The following is a 23,283-nucleotide window of genomic DNA, read 5'->3' as shown; positions in this document are numbered from 1 at the left end:
TTTTTTCTGGATTAAGTGCTGGGCAGGAATGAAAAGTTTTGCGTCTGCCAAGCTATAGGGTCTGGCAATGTAAATCTGTCTGCCACCGATCAACTGGTGTAGGGAATATTAAGATGGTCAACAAAACAGACCAATCTGTATGAAAACTAAACAAAGTCGTTACGGCACCCCCGTTATTACGGCTGTTGGCTGAGACGAACTTGATGGGGCTGTTTTCTTGAGGTTTTATGTATGTTCATGTGAACCAACTGAGTCGACTTGTTGAAGACAAAAACGAGATTGTTGAAAGTTGTCGTTCTGATAACACCAGGCGGCTTTAAAATGCAACAAACAAACCGCACAAGAAGTGAGATCACAGACGCAAAGGCAAACTGTACTGCAAAGGCAAACAAGCTTCTGTAATTGGCAGAGCGTCACCGTTCTCCCCCCCCCCCCGTCCTCAAAAAAAGAGTATTTATCTGCGAAAATATTTGGTCGTTTGCATGCGACATTGTCACGGTTCAAATGTAAACTGTATTGTGAAATTTCTGAGCAAGCCTTTTTCTTTAATTGTACCTAAAAATGATTCTGTTTCAGCTCAAAGTACAGTAGAAGTTTGCCAAAGGCTATTATGATTAGCTGAGGCCTCATGTATGTGTCGCATGGCACTAAAAGGACAGACGATGACGATGATGGTGGTGGTAGTGATGATGATGATGATTACGCTGAAAATCTTAATATGGTGAACTTTATTGAAAAAGTTGCATTGCACAAAAAAAAAAAATGAAAATGTCTCAATCCCACTTGATGGAAAAACTGAACGAGAAAATTACTTTGACAAAGTCTTGATATTAAAACGGTAATAAAGTTTTCCGTAACACAGAATTAAGTATTTTACTAAAATATACAAGTTTTAAGTTAAAAACCGTCCAAAAACCAAATTTTCTACCGTTAAAAATAGTAGGGTTTAGCTCATGGTTGCATTGAAATGACTTAGTAAGCTATTTGTAGCCATTTACAATTCATTACTTCTTACAACTTAACGATTGCTTCCACTAAATTACAAGCTTTTAGCTATTAGTATTTTTAATATAAGATTGGCTGTTTCTTAAGTCACAAACAAAGGTATTGTTTACATGCTTACAGACTTGGAATGTTAAATATAATTTCAAAATTAAGGTTTAGCCGCATGCACTACAATTAACCGAGATTCTTCAACCACAACTCACAGCAACTTTGTGACTAATTTTTCTTTGAAGGATGAATGTTATAAAACTTCTCACGGTTGGTAACGTTTTTTTCCCCTCTTGGAATTAAATTTGCGAGACGTTGGAAAATTAATTTTATAGGCTTGGTCAATAAAAATGTACCGATGTTTAATATGATAAAAGAGCTTATTCCATATAGGCGCCATGTTTGTTTAACTTTGTATCGCCATGTTACGCTCTTAGCGTTGAAGGATCAGTTTTTTTCAAAATTTAGGCATTTTGGTGTGCATATCTAGAAACCAAACGGCTTGTTTAATTAATAAGTCAAGATTTCGATTAACCATTCAAAACTAACCTCAGTAATAAAGTCAAGGCTGTATAACTTTGTTCTCAAAACTATTTTGTCGCATATGCTTCCTGCACTCTACGTGCGAACCGATTTTTCCGGGATCTTAGATGCACCATAATATGAAAAACCGGCCATTGTTAATAAGGTCTATTAACATCATAACATCAGTTCTATGCTTGTCATGCAACGCTTTCGAGTGATATACAATGGAATTTCCCAGGAGTCACTAGTTTTTTTCGGTGTACACATTATACCAAGAACATACAAGAGACAAGTGGGATATTTCATGGTATACCACGAGAGAACATTGCACATTTTTTTTTTATACCATGCCGTCGAACACACATACAACGGCTTCCCTGTATTCTGGTTGGATCCCTTTTGTGATATACGAACTAATCTCATAAAAGAAGGTTTCCTTTCTAGTAGGGGGCTGGGTGGGAGGGGAAGGGGGGCGGTTGTGTTTTACTTGCCCTGCCGGCTTTTCTTCCTTCTGTCATTTCTTCTTTTTGTACCCAAAATAAGGGGGAGGGGGAGGGGGCGGGCCCCCCCGGGTCCCTCCCCTAGATCCGCCACTGGTATCTAGACTTCTTTAGAGATGAGTTGTCTCGCTCTTTGAGGAGTTCATAATAAAGCTAAGGATGTAAATAAACTCAGCTTCTTCCTTTAAATGATCAATATCCACGTTTTCTGTGCGTCGGGCAAGAACAGATAGCCTTTTCTCCAATTTTTCCAATCTTTCTTCCGTGCTTTGAAAGATAGTTTGGGAATTTAGACAAAACGGTTCTGCATCAGAACTGCACATGTTAACAAACGTCGTGTCGTCACAAAATAGCTTGCACTCAGCTCGCGTTTTTCTTCCTTGGAAAATGTCCATGAATCGTTCACCAATGAATCGTGCCATTTCAAGCTCTTCCGCACATTCCTCTGCGTGTGTCTTGGCGTCAGTGTACGACTCATTCAGAACAGAAACCAACATATTCAAAAGTACTATAGTCATAAATAACATGTACATGAAGGCGAATGCAGGTCCAATAAATCGATTTTCGTTACGAAGGTCATCGAGAGGAACAGCTCTTCCTAACAGGAATTCAAACTGGGAAATGACTGCTTGCAAGAAACTAGAGTACACGTAGACGGTTCTGCCGAAAAACTGCATTCCTGTGATAACAAATGCATTAAATATGATAAAGAAGGAAACTACAAAAGAGAGTTGGTAGCCTACGGACTGACGGAAAGAGGAAAACAAGTAAATTACATAAGGGTTAAAACGGATAAGATTCAAAAGCTTCAGTGTCACAGTAAATATGGCGACGGCGATTGAGGCATTTTCCCAGCTTGCCCAGTCTAATGCTGAGTGGAAATGTATAATTTCATAGGGATTGGCCTGGATGGCGTTGATGGTCTTCAAAACACTCTTTGATCTAATCATGTAAAACGCCACTGACGTTAATGATGATACAACCATGAAGAGATCAACCATATTCCAGACAGACTTAAAAAATATAAGGCGTTGTCGGCGCAGGCGGATTACCATCGCGATTAAGTTAAAAAGTACCATGGCAATAAACAGGAACTGACAAATGAGATAGAACATCAGAGCTCCGGACTCTGTGCTGTACAACTCAAGAGTATCAACCTTGGTTGCTGTATAGGCAACACCAGTAGAGAAGGCTTCGTAAAAATAAGTTGCTATGCTGATCAAGTTTGTATTCACGTTAAACACGGCAAATTCTAGAATAACCGCTCTGGTCCGTCGATCAACCCATCCATGGCCCAGGGTCTCGCTTAATACACCAAGAGCAGTGTCTTCCTTGTAACCCATGATAACAACGTAACCACCCCCTCCGTATATGTTGTAAGTGGCCTTTATTGGGCCATTGTTTAATTCCTCGGCTGTTTGATAACGCCACGGTTTCGGGCACATTAGTAGAGATTTAGGCCATGAAGTATTTTGGGGAATTGGCTTCCAACCCGGAAGACTTAGCAAGGTGGTGTCCTCGTCTTTACTGGAATATCCATAGTAGCAGTCTGCGATAACTTTAGGTCCTGATTGACAGGATCCTTTACAAGAACGTTTATAAGAAATATGTATTAGTAGATTGTTATAACTCAACATCTGGTAGTACTTGTTTAATAAGTGAATAGGCAAATCCCATTTATAATTCCCATTTACCCCTTCAGTGCACTCACTGTTAAAACGGATCATGCATAGAGTTAAAACGAATGACATAAACTCAGCTCCAAACTCCTAATTTGAATTTCAGCCAACGACTTCGATTTCCGCTGAAATCGATCATCTCAGCTCACCTCTTAGGCAAAGCTCACTTGAGTGGGTTTACAAGGCCATTTCTGTAGTCTGTGGTTGGTAGACTTCGGCCCACAGTTTCAAACCTTTTTAATTTATTTTTTAAGGGTTCTCAGCTCATTGTTTGCCGTCGTAATTATGGTTGAAATTGGGAAAAGACAATCATTACTTGAGTTTTTAACTCAGTTAAGAGTTGGCGTGGTTTTAAAGATTCATTTTGAAATACTCCTTACTCCTTTTGATTCTCAACTGTCGCATCGAAGGCATGCCGATCAGTATGGAATTCTCGTTGGCGGTATACACGTCTTTATTATCGTTAAATCCATTATACCACTCGCGGCTGTAAATATTGGGCAGGAACTCTTGTCTTAACCATCCCCACAAACTGTTTGAGTCAGTTACCTAAAATTGATGAAAATAAGACTGGAGTTATTGTTGATGTGTAAACGTATATGTTTTCTTTGCTTACATGCTTTCAGGTGCTTTTTGCAAAAAAACAATTTGATGTACTTTCCCTTTTTTGATTTGTCGCGAGACCACTACAGTTTGTAGTTCTTTAGTAGCCCTGTTCAGAACAGCTTTTTTGCATTTTCCTTTAAGATCCTTTGTAATGTACCCTCAAAGGGTATATAATACATCCAAAAACGTTTCCTATAGTTCTCCAACTTTACCCAATGATTTGAGAATGACCGCCGCTCAGGATCCGTTATCGCGCCTTGGGTTTCTTTATTTTCCAACACATCCGGAAACAACAACAACTTTCTTTAAAATGAAAAGGCGGACTCGAAATAAATCACAAACAATGAAAAGGAACCTATTCTACAAAAGGAACCTACATCTGAAAATATAGAAACGAAACCCCACGGATGTTCTGAATAGGGTTGACCTGTTGCCTCAAAAATACTATATGATTAACATCTTGATATATCACATTTGTACCGTATCAGTGCCTACCAGGTCAAAATTCGTGAATGGATCTATCAATGTCCTTGTCATCAGGAAACGATTGTCATTCTTGTTTCCGTAACACACGATTGCTAGGAAAAATACAAATGTTAAATGAAAAACAATGTCTCTCATCACTACTGCCAATTGGGCCTCCTTTTTTCTTCGCTTACGTATCGTTTCCAGCTTATCTCGTTTAAAGCGTGCTTTAGGATCATCACTGAGAAAATCAATGTCACTCTCGTATCTATAAACTCCATCAATTTTCGCATGTGAATCTTCATTGTTGTCTTTGTTTCTGATCATGAGCAATGAAACTATAACAACAGCTAACAAAACCTTTGTTGGTTGTACAACAAAAATGTCCTGACATGATGAGATCAAAATGGAAGCAAGCCATTGCTCAGCAACTTCTTTGCCCCACATTAAGCTATAAAATACAGTGAACGCTGCAGCTGTTAGAGTTGTACTGAAGCATAGAAACCAAGCGATGAGTACACAGAGATGAGGCAATATGCAACCGGTATCCCTCATTTCATCTACAAGTTGTTGCGCCTGGTAATATTCTTTGTATTTGCCTCCCTTTCTTCTTCTGGGTCCACTAGACTTAAATAGGAAAGCAATCAAGATGTTTACTGGTGCAGTTATAAGTCCACTTTGCACTCCAACGACAACCTGTCTCCAAGAAAACTTGAAGGGTCCAACTTGTATAGCTCCTTCTGATTCGCCACCAATGTTATAAAACATAGCATTAGCAATCATGGCACTAAATAGAACTGTGAGACAACACGAAGCTCTCTGTACTCGAGTGAAAGTACTGCAGCATGCTTTACCAAACACTGACATCCACAGGTGACTGTCGGCGATTTTTCTTCCAAAACGGGAACGTACCTGATCTGGAAAGGATGAAGCACCCTCACTGCCCACGGTAACTTCTATTTCCCCATCATCTTTTTCCAACGCAAGCCATCGATTTAAAGGGAACACCCACCTTTCCTCAGTCTGCCTGTCTCTTATTACTACTGTCTCTACAAACCAAGAAGGGTTATCACCTGAGTTGTCATGTTCCAAACCTATTTGCGTTAAACTTCCCAGAGATCTGTTTGTAACTAAGACAAATCCATCGATACTTCCCCGAGCAAATATTTCACTTGTTTCCCATTTACTTCGAAGTGGAATCAGTTTTAGCTCATCCATTTCGCCCTCAATGCTGATTGTAACGTTGGCCGTTGTTCCTGAATTTTTCCAGACGCCTGTGCTTATAACCATGTCGTAGAAGTAAGTACCTTCTTGGACAACACTTACTCTCCTTGGAGGGCAAATCTACAACAAATATGAAAAATTTGTTACCTAGTTAATCCTTTGTGTGCTTATTTGCAGTAAGTAGCTATTCTCGGCAGGGTTTAACCGGGTCGTCGCGATCGTGCCATTCTTGTTTCCACACGTCCTCTTTTGACGATTATATATGTGATTAGGCCAGGCTGCCTTTAAGGCTTAAAAAATTAAGAAATTCTGTGCCCGAAAAAGGTACATGTGTACTGAATGAGAACTTTTCCCCGGGTAGGAAAAAAATAATATCACCGTTAAGGCTATACAAACCTTATTTTTATCCCTCTTGTCCGCCCTTCTCGCGAATATTAGTACAACAAAATAAAAAAGGAAACCACTTGCAACTGTCACAAGTACTGAAATATTGCCACTTTCACCAAGCCTCGTAAACTCAAGGAAAACCTTGTCAAAGTCAATAGGATTCGGGGCCTGAATGAAGTTTCCACCAAAGGAAGTCAAATGATTGCACAAGCATTTAAGATGAGTTGTGTTTGAGCTGGATGCAACCTACGAGAAACGCAATCATTATCAGCAGCAAGACTTACGATATAATGATACAGTTACCGTGCGTGTTCGAGGCTATTATCTCCCAAAATTATTTACCGCCTGATAATCTAGGGCGGAGGTTATTTGCTCGTACGTTTCAGTTTCAACCCAAGCATGCGATTTCAAAACTTTAGAAATCATCTCATAATAAGGGATGGGGATAGATTACATTACAGGATGAGATAGCTTCCTGTTAATAGTGATGTAATATAATATGACACTAAACGATATTCAAAGTGTGAGCACAAAAATACAAACTTGTAATCACGAAAAAAAAAATTACATGGTAATATCAAGAACCGCGTAAAATTAGTAAACTTGTAACACCATGCTGTTTTTGTTGCTTTTTTTTTTTTCATTTTCCTAATCAATTTGGTCTCAGTGCAACTTATTTTGGTTGAGAAAGTCACAGGACATACTCCTATAAATAGGTCTATTATAATTTTCGGGCCACAGAGTAGCTTAGGAGACTAAGAAAGATTCATGAGATGACCATTAAATAGAAACAGTATAATAATTTACCTTGCAACCATCGGAGGTCCACTTTTCTTTGTCTTCAGACCAATACAGACAACTTGATTGGGTAATACTGAAGGTGTAGTTGACATCTGTCAATGGATCATACCGTGGAACATCTAATTTCGTGATTCCTTTAGGAGGTGGATCCTTGACACCAACGCATGAACGTCTTTCACGACCATGACCGAAACATGACCGTCTTTTCCTAGCATGCTCGGTGGCGTTGTTAGCTTCTCGAAACAACAGACCGGCGTAAAGGAGACTTGGCTCAGAAGGTACTATTGTGACAGAACGTTCTTCAAGAGGACAGGATGTTGATTTGCTTTGCTGATAATCTGAAAGATTTCTACATGTTGACGTGAACAGAATAGTAAAGTTGTGATCAGAATCTTCGATCGTAGGTCTTGATCCAAATTTAACAAACAATTTAATAACTGTACCTTCTGCCTGCACACCGATTCTAATAGCAACGGGGACATCTGCTAATTCTGCGTAATAACTACGGATGGACATTCTGTTAGGCTTCAAAAAATAATGTTCAGTTCCATTGCTGGTGTTTGTTGGACGCCTCGAAAGCGGAATGACTATCTCAATGTAATTATCAAGGTTAGTCACGTTTATCTTTGTCCCATTGACGCTTTGAAGATCCAGGCTGGTCACACTTGATTTGACCTTCTTGCTGCTATTGTCCCAGGTGAACGGATTGAAATGAATAGCTCTCATCTGAAAAGACATGGAAGGTTATGTTTTATATGCCTGCAGATAACTTCAGAATTTGGAGAAATATTACGTCTTTTATTGTACTATTTGTGTTGCTGAAGTAAAGCTGAGCACAGAACAGTGGACATCAATGAAAGAGCCTTAAGTGTTGTAGCTTTATGGCTTTTTCTTTTTGCTACCTTATTGGTATCTTTTTGTTCAGATCTCGGTCCAATTAATTTTCTATGGCTTTTGCGCTTCATTGAGAGGATATGAAATACGGTACTATAAAATACGTTAGGAAAAGGTACGATGCGGCGCAATGCCACTTGACATTGCATGGTACGATTCAACACGATGCCATACAACATGACATAACCATGCAACATGCGATACTGTATATGATACATAACATGTAGTACCGTACCGTTCCATGTGAAAACGGGTTACAAAATAATGCCTTTTATGTTTTTTCATTAGGAGTCAGACTAAGTTCCTTAACATCTCACCTTTGCATTAATATTACCGCCACTCATTTGCCCTAGGTTGCCTGGCAGCTTAAATCTTGACGTTCCTTCTTCCATGTTGAGTCCATTGATATAGTCACTGGAGACCTTCTTTAACGCGACTGCCAACTCCGGTGTTTTGATGACAAGAACTTCAGACGGAACCAGGCGGGCAAAAAATGCATGGTTCATGGCGTCCAGTTTTTCTGAAGCTTTCTGCACATTTTCCTACAATAATAACAGAGAAAAAAAGTCGATAATACCCACCCAAAAACAGTCGGAGACACCGTTTTGATCTGTCCACAGACTAGCATAAAATATTAACCCTGCGCGTGGCCGGATACGCAATATACAATGTGGGCACATCAGCATAGCCAAAACGTAAGGTGGTGGGGCTGGGGAGGACAAATTAACGTCTGTGGACATACTCAAACCGTTCCTGGGTAACATATACGCAATGTGGGCACATCAGCATAGCTACGGAAAGATGGTATATGCCAGTTGAAATGATCACATCCCTAAAACCAGTAGCGTGATACAAACTGGTTTTTATGCAGACATTAGTTTTGTCTGTACAGTGTCTTATTATGATTTGCGAAATTAAAGGAAACCTGTGCATCATGATCAGAGCCACTTGCTCAATGAGGGACAGTTTGACAGGAAAGCAGTCAACGCTGCCATTTAAAGTGGTCTCCACCCCGTAAAATGTGTTTCAACAATCTCTCAACTACGTTACTGTGAACAGAAAGAGAGTTTAGAAGTTGAATCGCCTTGATTTCTGTTTTGGCACGATCGAGGTATCGATTTAAAGACAATAATTTCTAGGAAAATGTTTTTTAAGACACAATTGCTATATAATGTGATCGTCTGGGTGACAGAGGTTCCAGGTTCAACCATTCGGTATATGATGTTATGTGTCCGGAAAGAGAATGTTTATATATTACTTGAAAATCAAGCTCTATGTTTGATCTGTACTCGTGAAGATATATACTAACAGGGACCCGAGGTGTTTATTTTATAAGAGTTTGGTGTACAGCAGTTAACCCTTTAAAACCGAAAATTTCACAAAAAAGGCCGTTTTTAACTTAAGGCTACCATGACGCTAAACGGGCCGTAGTTTGGCTGAAAACCTTTTTTTTGACCAAAAAGATAAATTTCCCGATAAGCTACGAGAATGTACAATATTTTAATTTGGTGCATGCGCATAAGCCAAAATTTGGACTTTTTTATGATTGCCCGTTCCGAATTTTTTCTTTCTTGGACGAGAATTGAACTGCGCGTGCCTTTTATTTTGTGCGCGCTCATGTGACGCCATGCGAGAAAGCAAGAGTGAATTAGAACTCTTTTACCGGTTGTTTAGCGAACGTTTTCTGTCAAATTTATTGTACCTAGGCTTAAATGTTTGAAAGCAGTTTGCACTACGTATACCAAAGTGATTTAACGCGTTTTAAGATCTGAAGAGGTTTTTGCTTTTTCTTGGGGTTACTTGCGTCATTTTTGCACGTGCGACTAATTCTGACGTTAGGAGGGCAATCGTAGCATGCGCCACTGAGCCTCGGAAAAACTGCAGATAGCCACCTTAACTGGAAAAAATAGCGAAACCACACGCTGAACAATTGAATGCCTACAATTTTCTGATCCAAGAAAACCAAATCATCTTTTTCTTTTACGGTTAATTGGATTATGACGTTCTACCTTTGAGGATGACTGATTTTCCAAAGAGTCGCCATTAGCTTGACTTGCACCTGCTGCCGACTGAAGAACATTATTGAGACACCCTGTGACACTTGCAGCTGATTCCTCTAGCTCACTAGAAAAAGGTTCCTCCATGTCGTTAAGGGCTGACACCAGTAAATTTGTTGCGCTATCTGTAAGTTGCAATGTTAAATTCTAGTGGGAAAAAGTAATCATTAATATAAATTCGCTGTGCCGAACTATGTTAAACAATATTAATGTGAGACCGTTGCACGTTTTCGTTAATGCTTTAGCGATATAGCGGAATTTAAAGGGTGCACTTGCAACTCCTGCTTGAAAATCTCTGTTAAGGATTAGTATTTAAAGTCTTTTTCCAGCGTTTTAATACCTCATTTTTGTAATCAGTTCTTAGATCCTATTTATTTGTTGTAGAGTGTTTTTAACATGAACCTCTGGCTCGGAAGATTGTGCAAACACTTCGACATTTTCGACATTAAATAAGTTATTACTATTACTATATTACCGTTAAGTAAAAGTTTTTTTTTTTTTTTTTCAACAAAACTGATTTCCAGCTGTATATGCCGTTTGTTATTTACATCTATTTTGCTTTCTTTTGTTAGTTTCATTGTTTGTTAACCCATTGCTATTCCCAGTGTCCTTGCCATTATTCTCACCATTGCATTCTTACAGCTATCACAGCTCTGATTTTGTTGGTTTCTAGTTGCTAAGTTGACCACCGCCATGATCGTTCGAGACATTTGAAGGCCTGTGGGTGTTATAGAAGTGAACTTCTCCACCAATGTGTTCGAAATCTATCCAAGAAAATATAAAAAGAAGATTTTAGAGAAATTCATATGTCTGTTACGATGAAAATATGAATATTTGAATCATGTTGCTCACTTTTTGTTTAAGTAAAGGTCTAATTTTTAATACCAAGTGTGAATTATGAGTTTTCCTGTTATCAAGTCAAAGTTTTGTTTCTGATATCATTGCACGTACCAGTGTTTTTGTATCGTTGTCCAGTGTTCTTCCACAATCTGTTTTCTCGTTAGACGACTTTAGGACCGATCGAGCTAGTGTTGCAGCTTGGCTGATGTTACCCCTCTTTAGATATTCATCCAGCCGATTGCCTTTCCCGATCACAAAATTTTGTAACTTTCTTGCAACTTCTGCTATCTGTGAAAGGCAAGGATCCAATTTGGAGGACGGTTTTACCTGTATAAAATCAAATGGAGCCATGATTTGGTTACATTTAGTAACCGTTGATTGGCATGCAGTCTCGAATGTCTCGCCAAAGAAACGCTGAGAGTGTTTCTTCGTTCTTTCCACTTGAGTAAGTTTTGTTATGAAATTCTTCATGTTCACATTAGATAAAAGTAAGCTAGAGCCTGCGTCGGGGGAAGTAGTCCGTAGCGCCGGAGGTTTTACCACTTCAGTTTTCATGACAAGAAACCTCTAGGAGTATTTCTATTTCCTACTAGATGAGATGCAATGATTAATCGCAGGGTTACCTCAGGCATCACATTCGTCGGTATCCAGTGGTAATTAATTCTACACCTAGGTTGAAAAGAGCACTTTGAGAGAAAAGTGTCTTTCTCAAGAACACAACGCAATGACCTTGGCCGGGCTCCAAGCCAGACCGCTCGATCTGGAATCACGCGAGTTAAGGGACCGTTCATTTTTTATGAGGGAGGGGGGGCTGGTGGGATTTGGGATGCACCATTTAAAAATCGCATGACCCCCCTCAGCTTACCAATTTTTTCATATGGCCCCCCCCCTTATAGCGGTCATTTTTTGGGATGACCCCCCCCCCAAAAAAAAAATTGAACAAACAGTATTTAAATTTCAACTTTTTTAATATTTCTCTATTATCCCCCTACTTCACGTTATTGTGCTCACTATGAAGACAACATTTACAATCCCTATACTACAGAGAGCTGTTGTTTTAAAAACAAATCAAAAGACAGAGAAGTCAATTTCGGATCTCCTAGTTATGGTTCGCCCTGAGCGTGTGGCATTTGGCCTCTCATTGGCATCTTCCTCGTCTGAATTGATGAATGCAAGAATGACGTCACTTGAGTCATCTTCTCCCCCAGAGTCAATGGCATCACTGTCATACTCATCATTGTCACTTTCATCCGTTTCACTGCTGTCAGCACTTGCCCTGTTGTCATTTTGTGTCAATGTCCTGGCATGTCTCAGTGTTGGTTGGCCAGCTCTGAGAGGACTCTTCTGCTGCAAGCATGAATGTCTTACAATTGCCTTTACTTTCTCACTCTTGCTGCTTTTCAAATGCGCAAAATTCCAAAATGCGCAATAATGGCGAAAGCGACGAGTCGTTTAAGAAAAGGTTTACAGCTGAACGATCCAGGCTGTTTGACATCTTACAAGCAAAAGAAGCAATCTTTCTAAGTGCGGATAGCTGTTCGGAAAGGGCGAGTGAGTTTTCCATGCCAGGGTATCAGTTGAAGCCCAGTGATGGAAGAAAGCTGAACTTCTCCATCAAAGAGCACAGAGCAATAATGGAAAAGTTGAATGTCATATTGAAAGATGTAAAGGAACATGATTCCACACTCTTTCAGTTCAATGGGCTTGCTTTAAGGCAGGGCGAAGAATTTGCCCACAGTTTTAATGTAAAACAGATCAAATGTATAGAAGCTAAGTTGACGAAGGTCACGCAGGACATGGAAGCACTAGAAAATAAGAAGAGCAATGATAACAGCATATTCAAGGGCATACTCAAACAGCACATCAACAAAGCTCTGAATGGACTGGCCCCTGATTACATTAGAGACCTACTGCGATTTAACATTTCTGGTCGGACACTACGATCTTCAAACAACAGGTTGCTTGATGAGCCTAGAGCAAATCTTAAAACGTATGGTGAAAGGGCTTTTTCCGTGGCGGCACCAAGGCTCTGGAATAAACTACCCCTCCAGATCAGACTTTCATCATCAGAGGCAGTTTTTAAGGCTAATCTTAAGACTTATCTTTTTAAGCGTGCATTTGATTTGTAGTTTTTACTTTTTATCTGTAGCCTAATTGTATTATATAGCGTATTTAATTCTTAGGATTTTAACTTTTAGGATTTAGGATTTTAGGTTTTTAAAGAATTAGGATTTTAATTTTAAAGTATTGTAAAGCGCCATGGACAATTAGTGGAAAATGGCGCTATATAAATGTATATTTATTTATTTATTTATTTAAAAGGAGAAGGAAAAAAGAAAACCGCGGAAAGTCAAATGAAAGAAAGAGGAAGCGGACTGAAAACAACGTCCAACGAGTTTATGGAATCTGTGTTGGAAACCCGCTAGGAAATGATCTTCCACAATGCCTTGTGTACCCTCCTAGAACGGCCATCCCGGAAGAGTGTATTAAAGTTGAGGATGTTGCCACGTCGTTATTTAGAAGAGATGGGCCGTACATCGCACAGCTCTTGGAAGGGAATTATTTCACCAATGCTGCAAGAAGCAGAATCACCACAAACCTTATGCAGGAAGTCAGAGATTATGTTTACACCTTCATGTACCCTGAAGAGTACACTCTGATGGAAAGCATTGCTGCTTCTTGCAGCATTGGTGAAAGAGACTCCCATAGCAGCACAAGCGGCGACGAAGAACTCGACGACAGCGAAGATGAAGATGAGTGCCAGTGAAAGTTGCATTCGAAAATAACAGTGTTAAATACTTCTTTTCAGTAGCTACAAATGCTTTTTGTCGCCAAACGTTTTTTTAAAGCAGAAGGAAAGTTTGTAATAAGTTTGTATCCTGCCTTCTATGTTTATTCTATACAATTTTTTTGATATTCAAACATTATGCCTTTTTAAAGTTTTACTAAAATATTTCACGTGACCCCCCCTTTTTCCCTTATTTTTTTGGGATGGCCCCCCCTCGAAAGCCATTTTTTTTCGCATGGCCCCCCCCCCAAATCCCACCAGCCCCCCCTACCTCATAAAAAATGAACGGTCCCTAACCAGCAGGCCACCTAGTCTGCCATGCTTTAGGTTATCAGTCTTTATATTTAACTTAGTTGACATCTAAAGCCACCATATAACATTCATTAGCTATTTAGTACAGTTGTATGGGTTATATTCAAGGTAATATCAATGTTTTTGTTTTTACACAAAACAGAGACAACATGGCAAATCTTAAATCAAATAGCTGATTACCTTGACAAATAATGTCTTTACAACAGCTACACCAACGCTATTCTTGATAATAACGTGTATTTGCAACTGGTAGTCGTCGTTACGTAATCCTGCGGGAAAAAGCGCTGTTGCAGACTTGGAAGAAGTGCCATAAGATATTGGCTCATCTCCGAGACGAAACTCATAAGTCAATGGCATACTTTTATCTCGCCATTCAAAACACTCAAAAATGAACTCGGTCTGAAGTGCCACACCTTCATCGACCGAGGGAGCACAGTATCCGCTGTGTAGCTGTCCAGCTGTCTCAAAATCGAACATGGCAAGGCCTTCTGCTCCTTCTGGTGATGTTATGAAAAGCTCTAATCTGTATGTGGCGTTGGACTGCAAAGAATTTTTTTTGATGATCATATCGGTCGCATTCACTGCAGTTGAGGTCATATTTGGTAAAATAGGAATAACGTCCCATTTGTTTGATTTGTCATTCAATCTTTTTAATTGCCATTCATAAACTGAACCACTGCAAGGGGAACTAAGGCACTCTGATGTCACTCGAAGCTTGTTCGAGGCAGACACTATCTTGCCACAATCTACAAAGCATCTGAAGAAACATAAATATTCAAAATTGATGAATTATTAATTTCGCCTAATTAGGATCGGATTATTCCCTCGATGCTGATGTATAAGATTTGTGGTAATTTGTCGCATATTAGAAGTGCAGGGTACAATATTTTTTGAACCACACATGACTATGATTGTAGCGCACTACGATTTGGTAATTTCTGGTGCCAACGCTTGAATTTTATTCCCATCATTAGGCCTAAAAGCTTAAAAGGTTGAGATGCAACGATGCCTACATTTTAATAGCAGCAATGCACTTTCGCTGTTTGCTGTTTCGCTGGCAGAAGAGCAGGGGGTGAAAGGTATCTTACCAGGAAAACACCTTAAACTGTGTGACTGATGGACTCGTGTTACAAATTGCTGTGGTGCTTGGCCTTGCAAGTTTTAATTACCTTAATGTCACTTGAGGTATCTCTCCGGCTGCGATTTCAAAAGACATTTGAGCAACGGCGCTTCTTTCATCTTTGGTAACATTTAGCCTTAGAACATATGTGTTTCCAATATCAAGTCGACTAGGATCAATGCTTATAGCAGTGGATATTGAATTCACAACGCCATAAAATGAACCGAAGCAATCATTGCTCACGGATGCATTATCAAGGCAAGACCAACCAAAGATGAGCCCAGTATTGCTTCCAGGGCCAATATCTTCATCGTAACTTAGCGAGCCATCAACAGTAGCATTTGCTACAGATCCCCATCGAACACTGCTTCCACCATCAAGAATGGCTCTCAATGGACCTGAAATAACTTTAATAAAGCCATAGTTAAAAGCTTTAAGAGTCTGTGGGAACGCTGGATCACCGACCGTATACGAGGCAGAAAATTTGACTTGATAGACACCAACAGGTATGGATCTCCTGTTTATGGTCCACTCAGCAGTACCTCGACTTACCAAGGTTCCCTGTGCTGACCCAGCGGAAGTCTCGAGTTCTGTTTCATTAATTATACGCCATTCCAGTGCACCTTGCAATATTTCAACGTCACTCGGTAGTCCCTCAATTATGACTTCTAGGGCGCTTTTGGTAGACCTCTTAACAACAGTGGGATGATACACGTCAGTAGAAATGTCTCTGATTGTCACTGAGAAATCCCCTGTTGATGCGTTACAAAAGAAATCCAGACCAGTGATAAATAATGAATGATAAGTAATGTCTCAACAAGGAAATGATACTCAACACGGTTTTAACGGCAATTTTAGATCAAGTGTTTTGTAAAAGGAACATTGAATTGTGATGTTCAATGGTGAAGCAAGGTTTGTATGTTTGCTAAGGAAACCTACACAGTTTCTAATTGAAATATGTGAAAAAAATTATACAGTACAGTTTGTAACAGCGTGGCATGGAATATTAGAAAAGTCAATGAATATATCCTCTTGGATCGAAGAACGGGCGCAAGAAAGGATTTACGGAGGTTACGCCCGAAAAACACATCCCAGAACAATGTTCACTTACCCAAAGGCTCACATAACACCCCATCACCAGTGTAGCTTTCCCAACACTTGCAGGTGAAGGAACCTGGAGTGTTGGAACAGTGAGCCACTCCATGGCAGTTGTGTGTTGCTATTGCACATTCGTCGATTTCTGTAAAAATACCGTCACATTTGTTGTACCCAACATTAAACTCATGTTTGAACATTGAATCAAATCTGTACCTGGCGTAGAGAAGCTATCGATGGGCATGTTAATTTTTATTGTTATATTTATGCTTAATTATTATACATGCACATTTCGGGATTCAGAGCTACCTGATCAAGAGTAACAATAACAATAACTACGACAATGAAAATAACAAAGACTGAACTTAGCTCTCAAAATTTGACGTAAGACCTCTTTTGAGATTGCCATGACGGCTAATGTGTATGGCTCTCACTTCTTACCCCGTACTCCATTAAACACTGTAGTACCTTATTCCATTTTCTCAGTGTGACAGATCCAGCTTTAGTAGAATGGCAATGATTAGAGGTCTTAATACTATTCATTCTCCGAGGGAGGGTTCGGGTGAGGGAGAGGCTTTTGAGGGCCCCACCAACTTAATAATGTCCGAATTTGGCCACTTTTCCTAAATGTATTTGGAAATATTTTGGTATGATGTGATTGATCAAATAAAGTAATGTTGGCATGGCAACTGTACCTGGTGAAATATGCTTTGTCGCATTTTTTTTTATTTTGCAACACGTAATATTTCTATCCCTCTTTGAAGGAACTCTTGCTTATCGTAGGGTTACGTTCCTCAGCATCAAAATTCACTGGTACTCATTTATACACTTGGGTGGGGAGAGGCACTGTAGCACTTTTCAAAGAACACAACGCAGTGATCTTGTCCAGGGATCCAACCCTGGCCGCTCAATTTGGACTCTAGGTCGCTAACCATCTCACCAACGCGTTTCCCAGACAATAATAGTATGCGGTAAATATCAAATAGTTCAAACATATTTGTTTCTTCGTTGAATAACCATACCATGACATGTAAAGCCGTCTCCTGAATATCCTTGATGACATGTACAGTTGAATGAACCAATGGTATTCACGCATTCGGAGTTCATATCACAGTTGTGAGTTCCATTAGGTCTGCATTCGTCGACATCTACCAAAAAGGAAGATATTAAAATATAACAAATAAAAAGTTACGTTATGATATAATATGAAGTCACAAATATTCCAGAATGTATTGCTTAGCACAGCCATCTAACTGCCAGACTGCTTCATGAGTTATATATTAGGTTTTTAAGTTAGCGAAGCTTTTCTTCTAAACTAGTCTATGAGGATGTACGTGGAAACACATACCTACACATTGTCGACCATTTCCAGTGTGCCCATCTTTGCAACTGCAAGTGAACGCGCCTTCTGTGTTGGTACAGGTCGCATCTGAGTGACAGTTGTGAGCGTGGGTCGTGCATTCATCAACGTCTATAATAAATTAGATAACAAGTTAGATTATTCTCGCATTTTGATTGCTCTTACTCATGATATATTGGAGGACCAAAGTAAAGAGAACATCATTAACATTTTGGTTTCTTTATTTTTTAACACAGATACATGTAGATTTCATGTTGCCTTGCGTCTGCTCAGTAACATATCTTAGAACACGTCAAAATGTGGTAAGAACACCAGTGACACACTCGCCTACGACTTGTGCGCCACTTTTTTTGTTCTCACTACATTTTGACGTCATCCACAAAAGAATAGATGGTGAGTAACGTAGCCAATGAGAGAACGGCATAGAATGCTAGTAAGCTTATACTCAAACTCTATAGAAACTCGGAAAATGTTTTCTATTTCTTTAAAAACAGTAAATAACTACAAAACAACAACAACAACAACAACAACAAAAACAAAAACAAAACAAAAATCAAAACAAAACAAAGCTTCCACGAAGTTTGTTTTCTTGAGCTATAACGTTAACAAGAAACTGCTCACCACTACAAGAAATGCCGTCGCCGGTGTATCCCTTGTTGCAAGCGCAATTGAAAGAACCAATGGTGTTACTGCAAGTCGCCGATGAATGACAGTTGTGAGCATTGGTTGTGCATTCGTCAGTATCTGCAGATAAAAGCAGTAACATATCACGAGCCTAAAACATGATAGTAAAAATTGAAGTCAGCAATTGCAACTGCGACTTTAGTGAGTGAAGCTGCAACTATAATTTATGAGCACGCAAATGTAATTTAGACAGCTTCCGAGTTAGCTGAAGGATACCTCTAAGAAATAACGAATATATAAAGTAGGAGAAACGTTCAGCGGAACTGTTGTGTAGGAAATCTTATCGCATAATTGAGGCAGTATCGAAACGAGAGAAGACGGCATACAGAATGAACTATAGGTAAAGTGCCACCGAAAACACATAAGTGTTTATGAAATTCAAAATCGTCACCAGCAACGATTTCGATGACGATAAAGATTCGAAAAGGTATCTTTGCGCAAACAAGATTCCATTGCAAGATCGTAAAGGCAAATCGTAAGTTAAAAATTTCAAAGGAAGTCCCAGGTGAGCAAAGGGTTAAGTGCATCCTGCATTGCACTTTTATGTTTTGGCGATTGAATGCTCAGCGTTTAAATGTCTGTCATTACCCCTTCTATGTGATAGAGGAGTAATTTACGCAGATCCATAATCCTGAACTCATGATTAAGTATTAACACTAACCTTTGCATGGAATGCCTGAATAGCCTGCTGAACATGTGCATTCCGCTGAACCATCGCTGGCTGAACATGCGTCATTTTCATCTGCACATGGAAACAGTTTTGCTTCATTAGATTTCGAAAAGATAAGCGAATACTAAACATATAAGAAAAACACAAGCAAAAAACAAACAAACAAACAATTACATTACTACACGATATAACAAAATATATTTTTCTGTCAGATCTATCACAAGTTTTGGCGCCGAATGAAACTGACGGATAACGTTTCCTTTGCGCAATCGTTCTCTTGACACGACCTTGTATTACAAATCACAATACAGTTTCGACCTAGTTCAGGCCGACTTTAGAGCTTAGAAATGGCATCGACCATGACAAAAGGCTTGCTTACTTATGATGGCGACAGTGACGGTATATGAATGGGAAATCAGCCTCGACGACTCAATATAATATCGATATTACCATGATGAAAGCATTGCAAAAAGATATAGCTAAGAAAGATGCGTAATGAAGCAAAGTTCCACAGTAAAGCAAAGTAGGGTATCTGATGACAAAATTACCTTTGACACCACAGTAACGTTGACTACAGCTAGTTGGTTTCTGTAATTTATAAACGTAGAACCCGCTGCAGTTGCGTATGTCAACCGAATATGACACATAACAACAACTTGAACTCCAGTGCATACACGCAGATCTCGTCACCGTCTCGTAGGCGGTGTTGGGATGATCACCATTGATCCAGCCAGTCATCTCGGCGTTGCAAGTTGACTGTGGAATGCAATGGGTTGCCATCATTGTCCCAGCCTCTCCCGTGAAACGGTACCACTGGTTGTCGGTAATGTTATCAGAATCGCAATGAACATTACCATCGTCATATTTCCAATATCTGTTGGCTTCATCAAGTTCGTTGTACCCTGACGATGTGCATTCCGCTGGTATACCTGGGACTGTGGAAAAAAAAAATATCATTGAAACGTTTTATATGAAACTGATAGATCTCTTTAAATAACATTGGCTAAGGATGCCTGCATAGGCCAGTGTATGGACACCTCTGTATTGAGGAGAGAAGGAGACAAAGCATAGGCACAGCACTAGCGACCACTGCCGCTTAGGCAGAAGCACATTGCTACGTTTGGGACGCAATGAATGAGGGGAATTAATAAGGAGAACGTTAAAATACTAGTTGTTCAATGCTGGTTAGGAAAATACAAGTGAATGTATGAAAGATCACATTAGTATTTGAACTACGGAGAGAGATAAGAAGACATGATTTATACATACAAGTCATGTGTGTATAACCACGATGATCAATCATGTCTTTATAGCTGGCTAGGAACATTGAAAAAAAAAGAGGAATTCTATCAACTTATCAAAGTATGTGAAAAAGAAATTTGGCTTGATCTGCATGTCAAATTACAAGAGACTATTAGCAGATCAAAATTTTCTGCGAATGACTGATGAACAGCAATTTAAAATTTCAGCATTACAGAGTAAATCCTCTGGGGGAGATGGACATACGACCACCCTCTCCTCCCCCACCTAAAGCCCTTGTAAACCGGCGGTTGATATATAATTCGATCCGTAAAGAATAAATAAGACAAGAAATGATAAATTAAGGAGCTGGTATGTATCAGCATGCGAGAACTGATTTTGATAGTGTCAAGTCATCGTTTTGGAAACAATGGCTGCAATGCATTAAAAAAAATAATAAATTAGAAACATACTCACCCAAGTTTGTGACGCAGTACCTCGAATAACACGCGGTCACTGGCACCAACTTATAAACATAGAAGTTTCCACAGTTTTTGACTTCAATTGACGTGGAATAAGTACAACACCCTGCACTGGAGCTGAAGCACGCTGTCCTTGTCACCACACCCTCAGCCGTTGTGGGGTGGATTCCATTTAACCAGCCAGGATAGGTGGTTCCACATACCTGGCTTTGAGGCTGCGGGCAACTTTCCGGTAAGTATGATCCGGCATCCCCAGTAAGTCGGTACCACTCAGTAGTAAGAATATCGTCACAAAGGGTTTGGTAGGGAAAAGTTACATTTCTGCCGGCAGAATCAAATGTCGTGTACGAGCTGCAAACGTCTTCAGCTGCATAAAAAAATACATGGGGCGTTTTCACGTGACCTCGTCAAATTCTGAAATCCAAAACTTAAGAGCCACCAAAATTTCTGTGTTCAGAAGACGAAAGCTTTGATAAAGTTATATCTGTTTACAATATTTCAGCTCAATAGCGTTCTTCGTTTGGAAACCAACGAATTTAGAATTTCAGAGCTATAACCATGCGTAACATAAAGCTACGATTGCGCCGGTCGAAAAAAAGTTAAATGTATGCTTATCTCTTGATTTTAACCCATTTCAGAAGTTAATGTATCAGGAAACGTTTTGTGTAAATGTTTGTTTGTTCGCTAGTCGATCAGTCGCCTAGATAACTAAAGTAAGTTTCAGATGCTAGCATAATTTTCCGGCCGCCATATTGGGCTACACTCTTGCAATCCGGCGGGTCTATAATCATAGAAGGGCTTTCGATCAAGAGACTTGCTTTCGATTTAATTTTATGTTGCGTGACAGTGAAAATCCTCTGTTAACGTTCTTTAACATTAAAGCACGAGAACCTTATGTCCGCAAAGCCAATTTATATATTTTTTTCGTTCATTTACTTTTATTTTTTATTTATAGCGAGACAGCATCCTTGGTGAATAAATTGTGTTTAACAGGAGCCAAGAGCTTGCCGTAAACTTGCCCTATTTTTTTTTCTTTGACATATATGTATGTCAAAAAAAAACAAACAAACAAAAAATGAAAAGTCAAAGTGTATAAAGGAAAGGTATATCAACTCAAAAAATAATAGAAAAATGACCACAAGGTCATTTATGATATGTGCCCATACTAGGTTAGTAGACGGGACTCCAGTCCTCTCTACTAACTATGAGGCAATCCCTTTCAATCCTTATAATTCTGCCGGTCTTCCTCAGTAACTTTGTTCTGTTCCGTTGAGTAGAATCCTTGTAACCAATTTATTTGTATATTTGATGCCACCTGGCAATATATTTTGGAATCAGGAAAGCAAATTTGTCATAATCAAGCGGCACACTGTCCTTTAACGCCTTTGGCATTTATTTAAGCTCATGATGAATGAACCGCAAACGTGAGGTGGGGCGTGCCTGTGAGGTTCAACATTACTGCTGGAACTTATGTCATTTATTTATAGCAGCGATAGATTAATTAACGCTCACCAAAGCCCAGTTGAAAAAGGTCAGTGTTACTTCCGTGTATTCCAACTACTAGGCAAGAGTAAATTCTACTGAGGAATTTCTTCGGAAACCATTTAAATTAGAGACGAATCAGCCAGACAAACTCAACGACAACGTGCACCCAACTGGATTTTGTGAATAAAATAATGACTAATTAGAAACATTTAAATGGAATGCCGAAAAGCTTTCTTATAAGCATATCCGTTTTGTAGGGAGAGGTATTCACTCTATAACAGATATCAATTATTAATGTCACAGTCGTTCCTCGAGCCCTGATTGATATCGCTTGATTTATTGGTCTATATTGTTCGATTTATTTTGGATTCAATTTCTTTGATACGTAAAGACATCTTGATTTATAACCCAGCATCTCACTATCATAGACCCAGATATATATACTGATTCATCACGCATATTTTCTAGGTAGTTTCTCTATATGCTCGTTCAATCGGCTTGACTCAAGTTTCACTGACGGTCTCACACTCAGAATTAATTAAAAGCAATTATGTTAGAAATTCAGAGAAAACCGTCGATTAAAATAGAGACTGGAATATTTTCCAATAACACGTCCAGCTCTCAGCATTTTTTTTAATACAATTATTGCAAAACGGTGTTAGAGGACTATAAATGCAGATTTCTTTTTGTCTTGGTAGAACATGCAACACATTCGTGCTAGGCGACTTACTGTCAGCGGCTTGAGTTATCACCATGTTACCTTTTAACATTGTGACTAGTATGGGAATCGTCAGTATCAAAAATACACAAACAAACCTTCTTCATGATCATCTTCTCCATAGCTCATCGCCATCAAGTTTTGAATAAGAAACCAAATAATCATTCTCTGAAAATCCAAATCAAATGATAAATGTCTGTAATTTCATTTCCTTCTCAACGAATAGCTTCTTTCAATGACATCCAAGACCAACTTTTGTTTGGAAAAGTTTGTTTAATGATAAATAACGCCATCCACCGAATAAATCACTTTCCAATCGATAGCTGTGGTTAGTGTTATCTGCCCTCAAAACAACTAGG

General features: G+C 39.3%; 1 protein-coding gene across 1 annotated transcript; it reads right to left on the bottom strand.

Annotated features, from left to right (window-relative positions):
* Nucleotides 1-1,981: 1,981 nt before the first annotated feature.
* On the bottom strand, nucleotides 1,982-23,059 carry LOC145484366 (polycystin family receptor for egg jelly-like). Its single transcript, XM_081462985.1, has 18 exons — nucleotides 23,023-23,059; nucleotides 20,717-21,088; nucleotides 19,549-19,935; nucleotides 18,992-19,072; nucleotides 18,268-18,390; nucleotides 17,309-17,434; nucleotides 16,303-16,431; nucleotides 15,241-15,943; nucleotides 14,252-14,828; nucleotides 11,083-11,298; nucleotides 10,758-10,895; nucleotides 10,084-10,278; nucleotides 8,392-8,616; nucleotides 7,187-7,906; nucleotides 6,389-6,625; nucleotides 4,799-6,112; nucleotides 4,078-4,246; nucleotides 1,982-3,600 (listed from the first exon to the last, which is right to left on the bottom strand). Exons 1-18 carry the CDS (start codon nucleotides 23,057-23,059, stop codon nucleotides 2,129-2,131), a joined length of 7,221 nt encoding a protein of 2,406 aa, XP_081319111.1. The 3' UTR covers nucleotides 1,982-2,128.
* Between the last annotated feature and the right edge of the window lie 224 nt (nucleotides 23,060-23,283).

Source organism: Orbicella franksi, chromosome 4 (assembly GCF_964199315.1).
Source record: "Orbicella franksi chromosome 4, jaOrbFran1.1, whole genome shotgun sequence".
In the NCBI taxonomy this organism is placed as follows: Eukaryota; Metazoa; Cnidaria; class Anthozoa; order Scleractinia; family Merulinidae; genus Orbicella; species Orbicella franksi.
Note: the sequence above shows the minus strand (reverse complement) of the source record. Positions and strands in the feature narration are given on the sequence as shown.

Bases quoted from the DNA above. Each gene is read 5' to 3' on its own strand.
- LOC145484366 (XM_081462985.1), bottom strand. From the start codon at position 23,059: ATGGCGATGAGCTATGGAGAAGATGATCATGAAGAAG. The intron at 19,073-19,548 runs GTAATTTTGTCA...TTCCATGTGCAG, and splicing joins ACGTTACTGTGGTGTCAAAG to ATGAAAATGACGCATGTTCA. The intron at 8,617-10,083 runs GTAGAACGTCAT...TTATTATTGTAG, and splicing joins AAAATCAGTCATCCTCAAAG to GAAAATGTGCAGAAAGCTTC.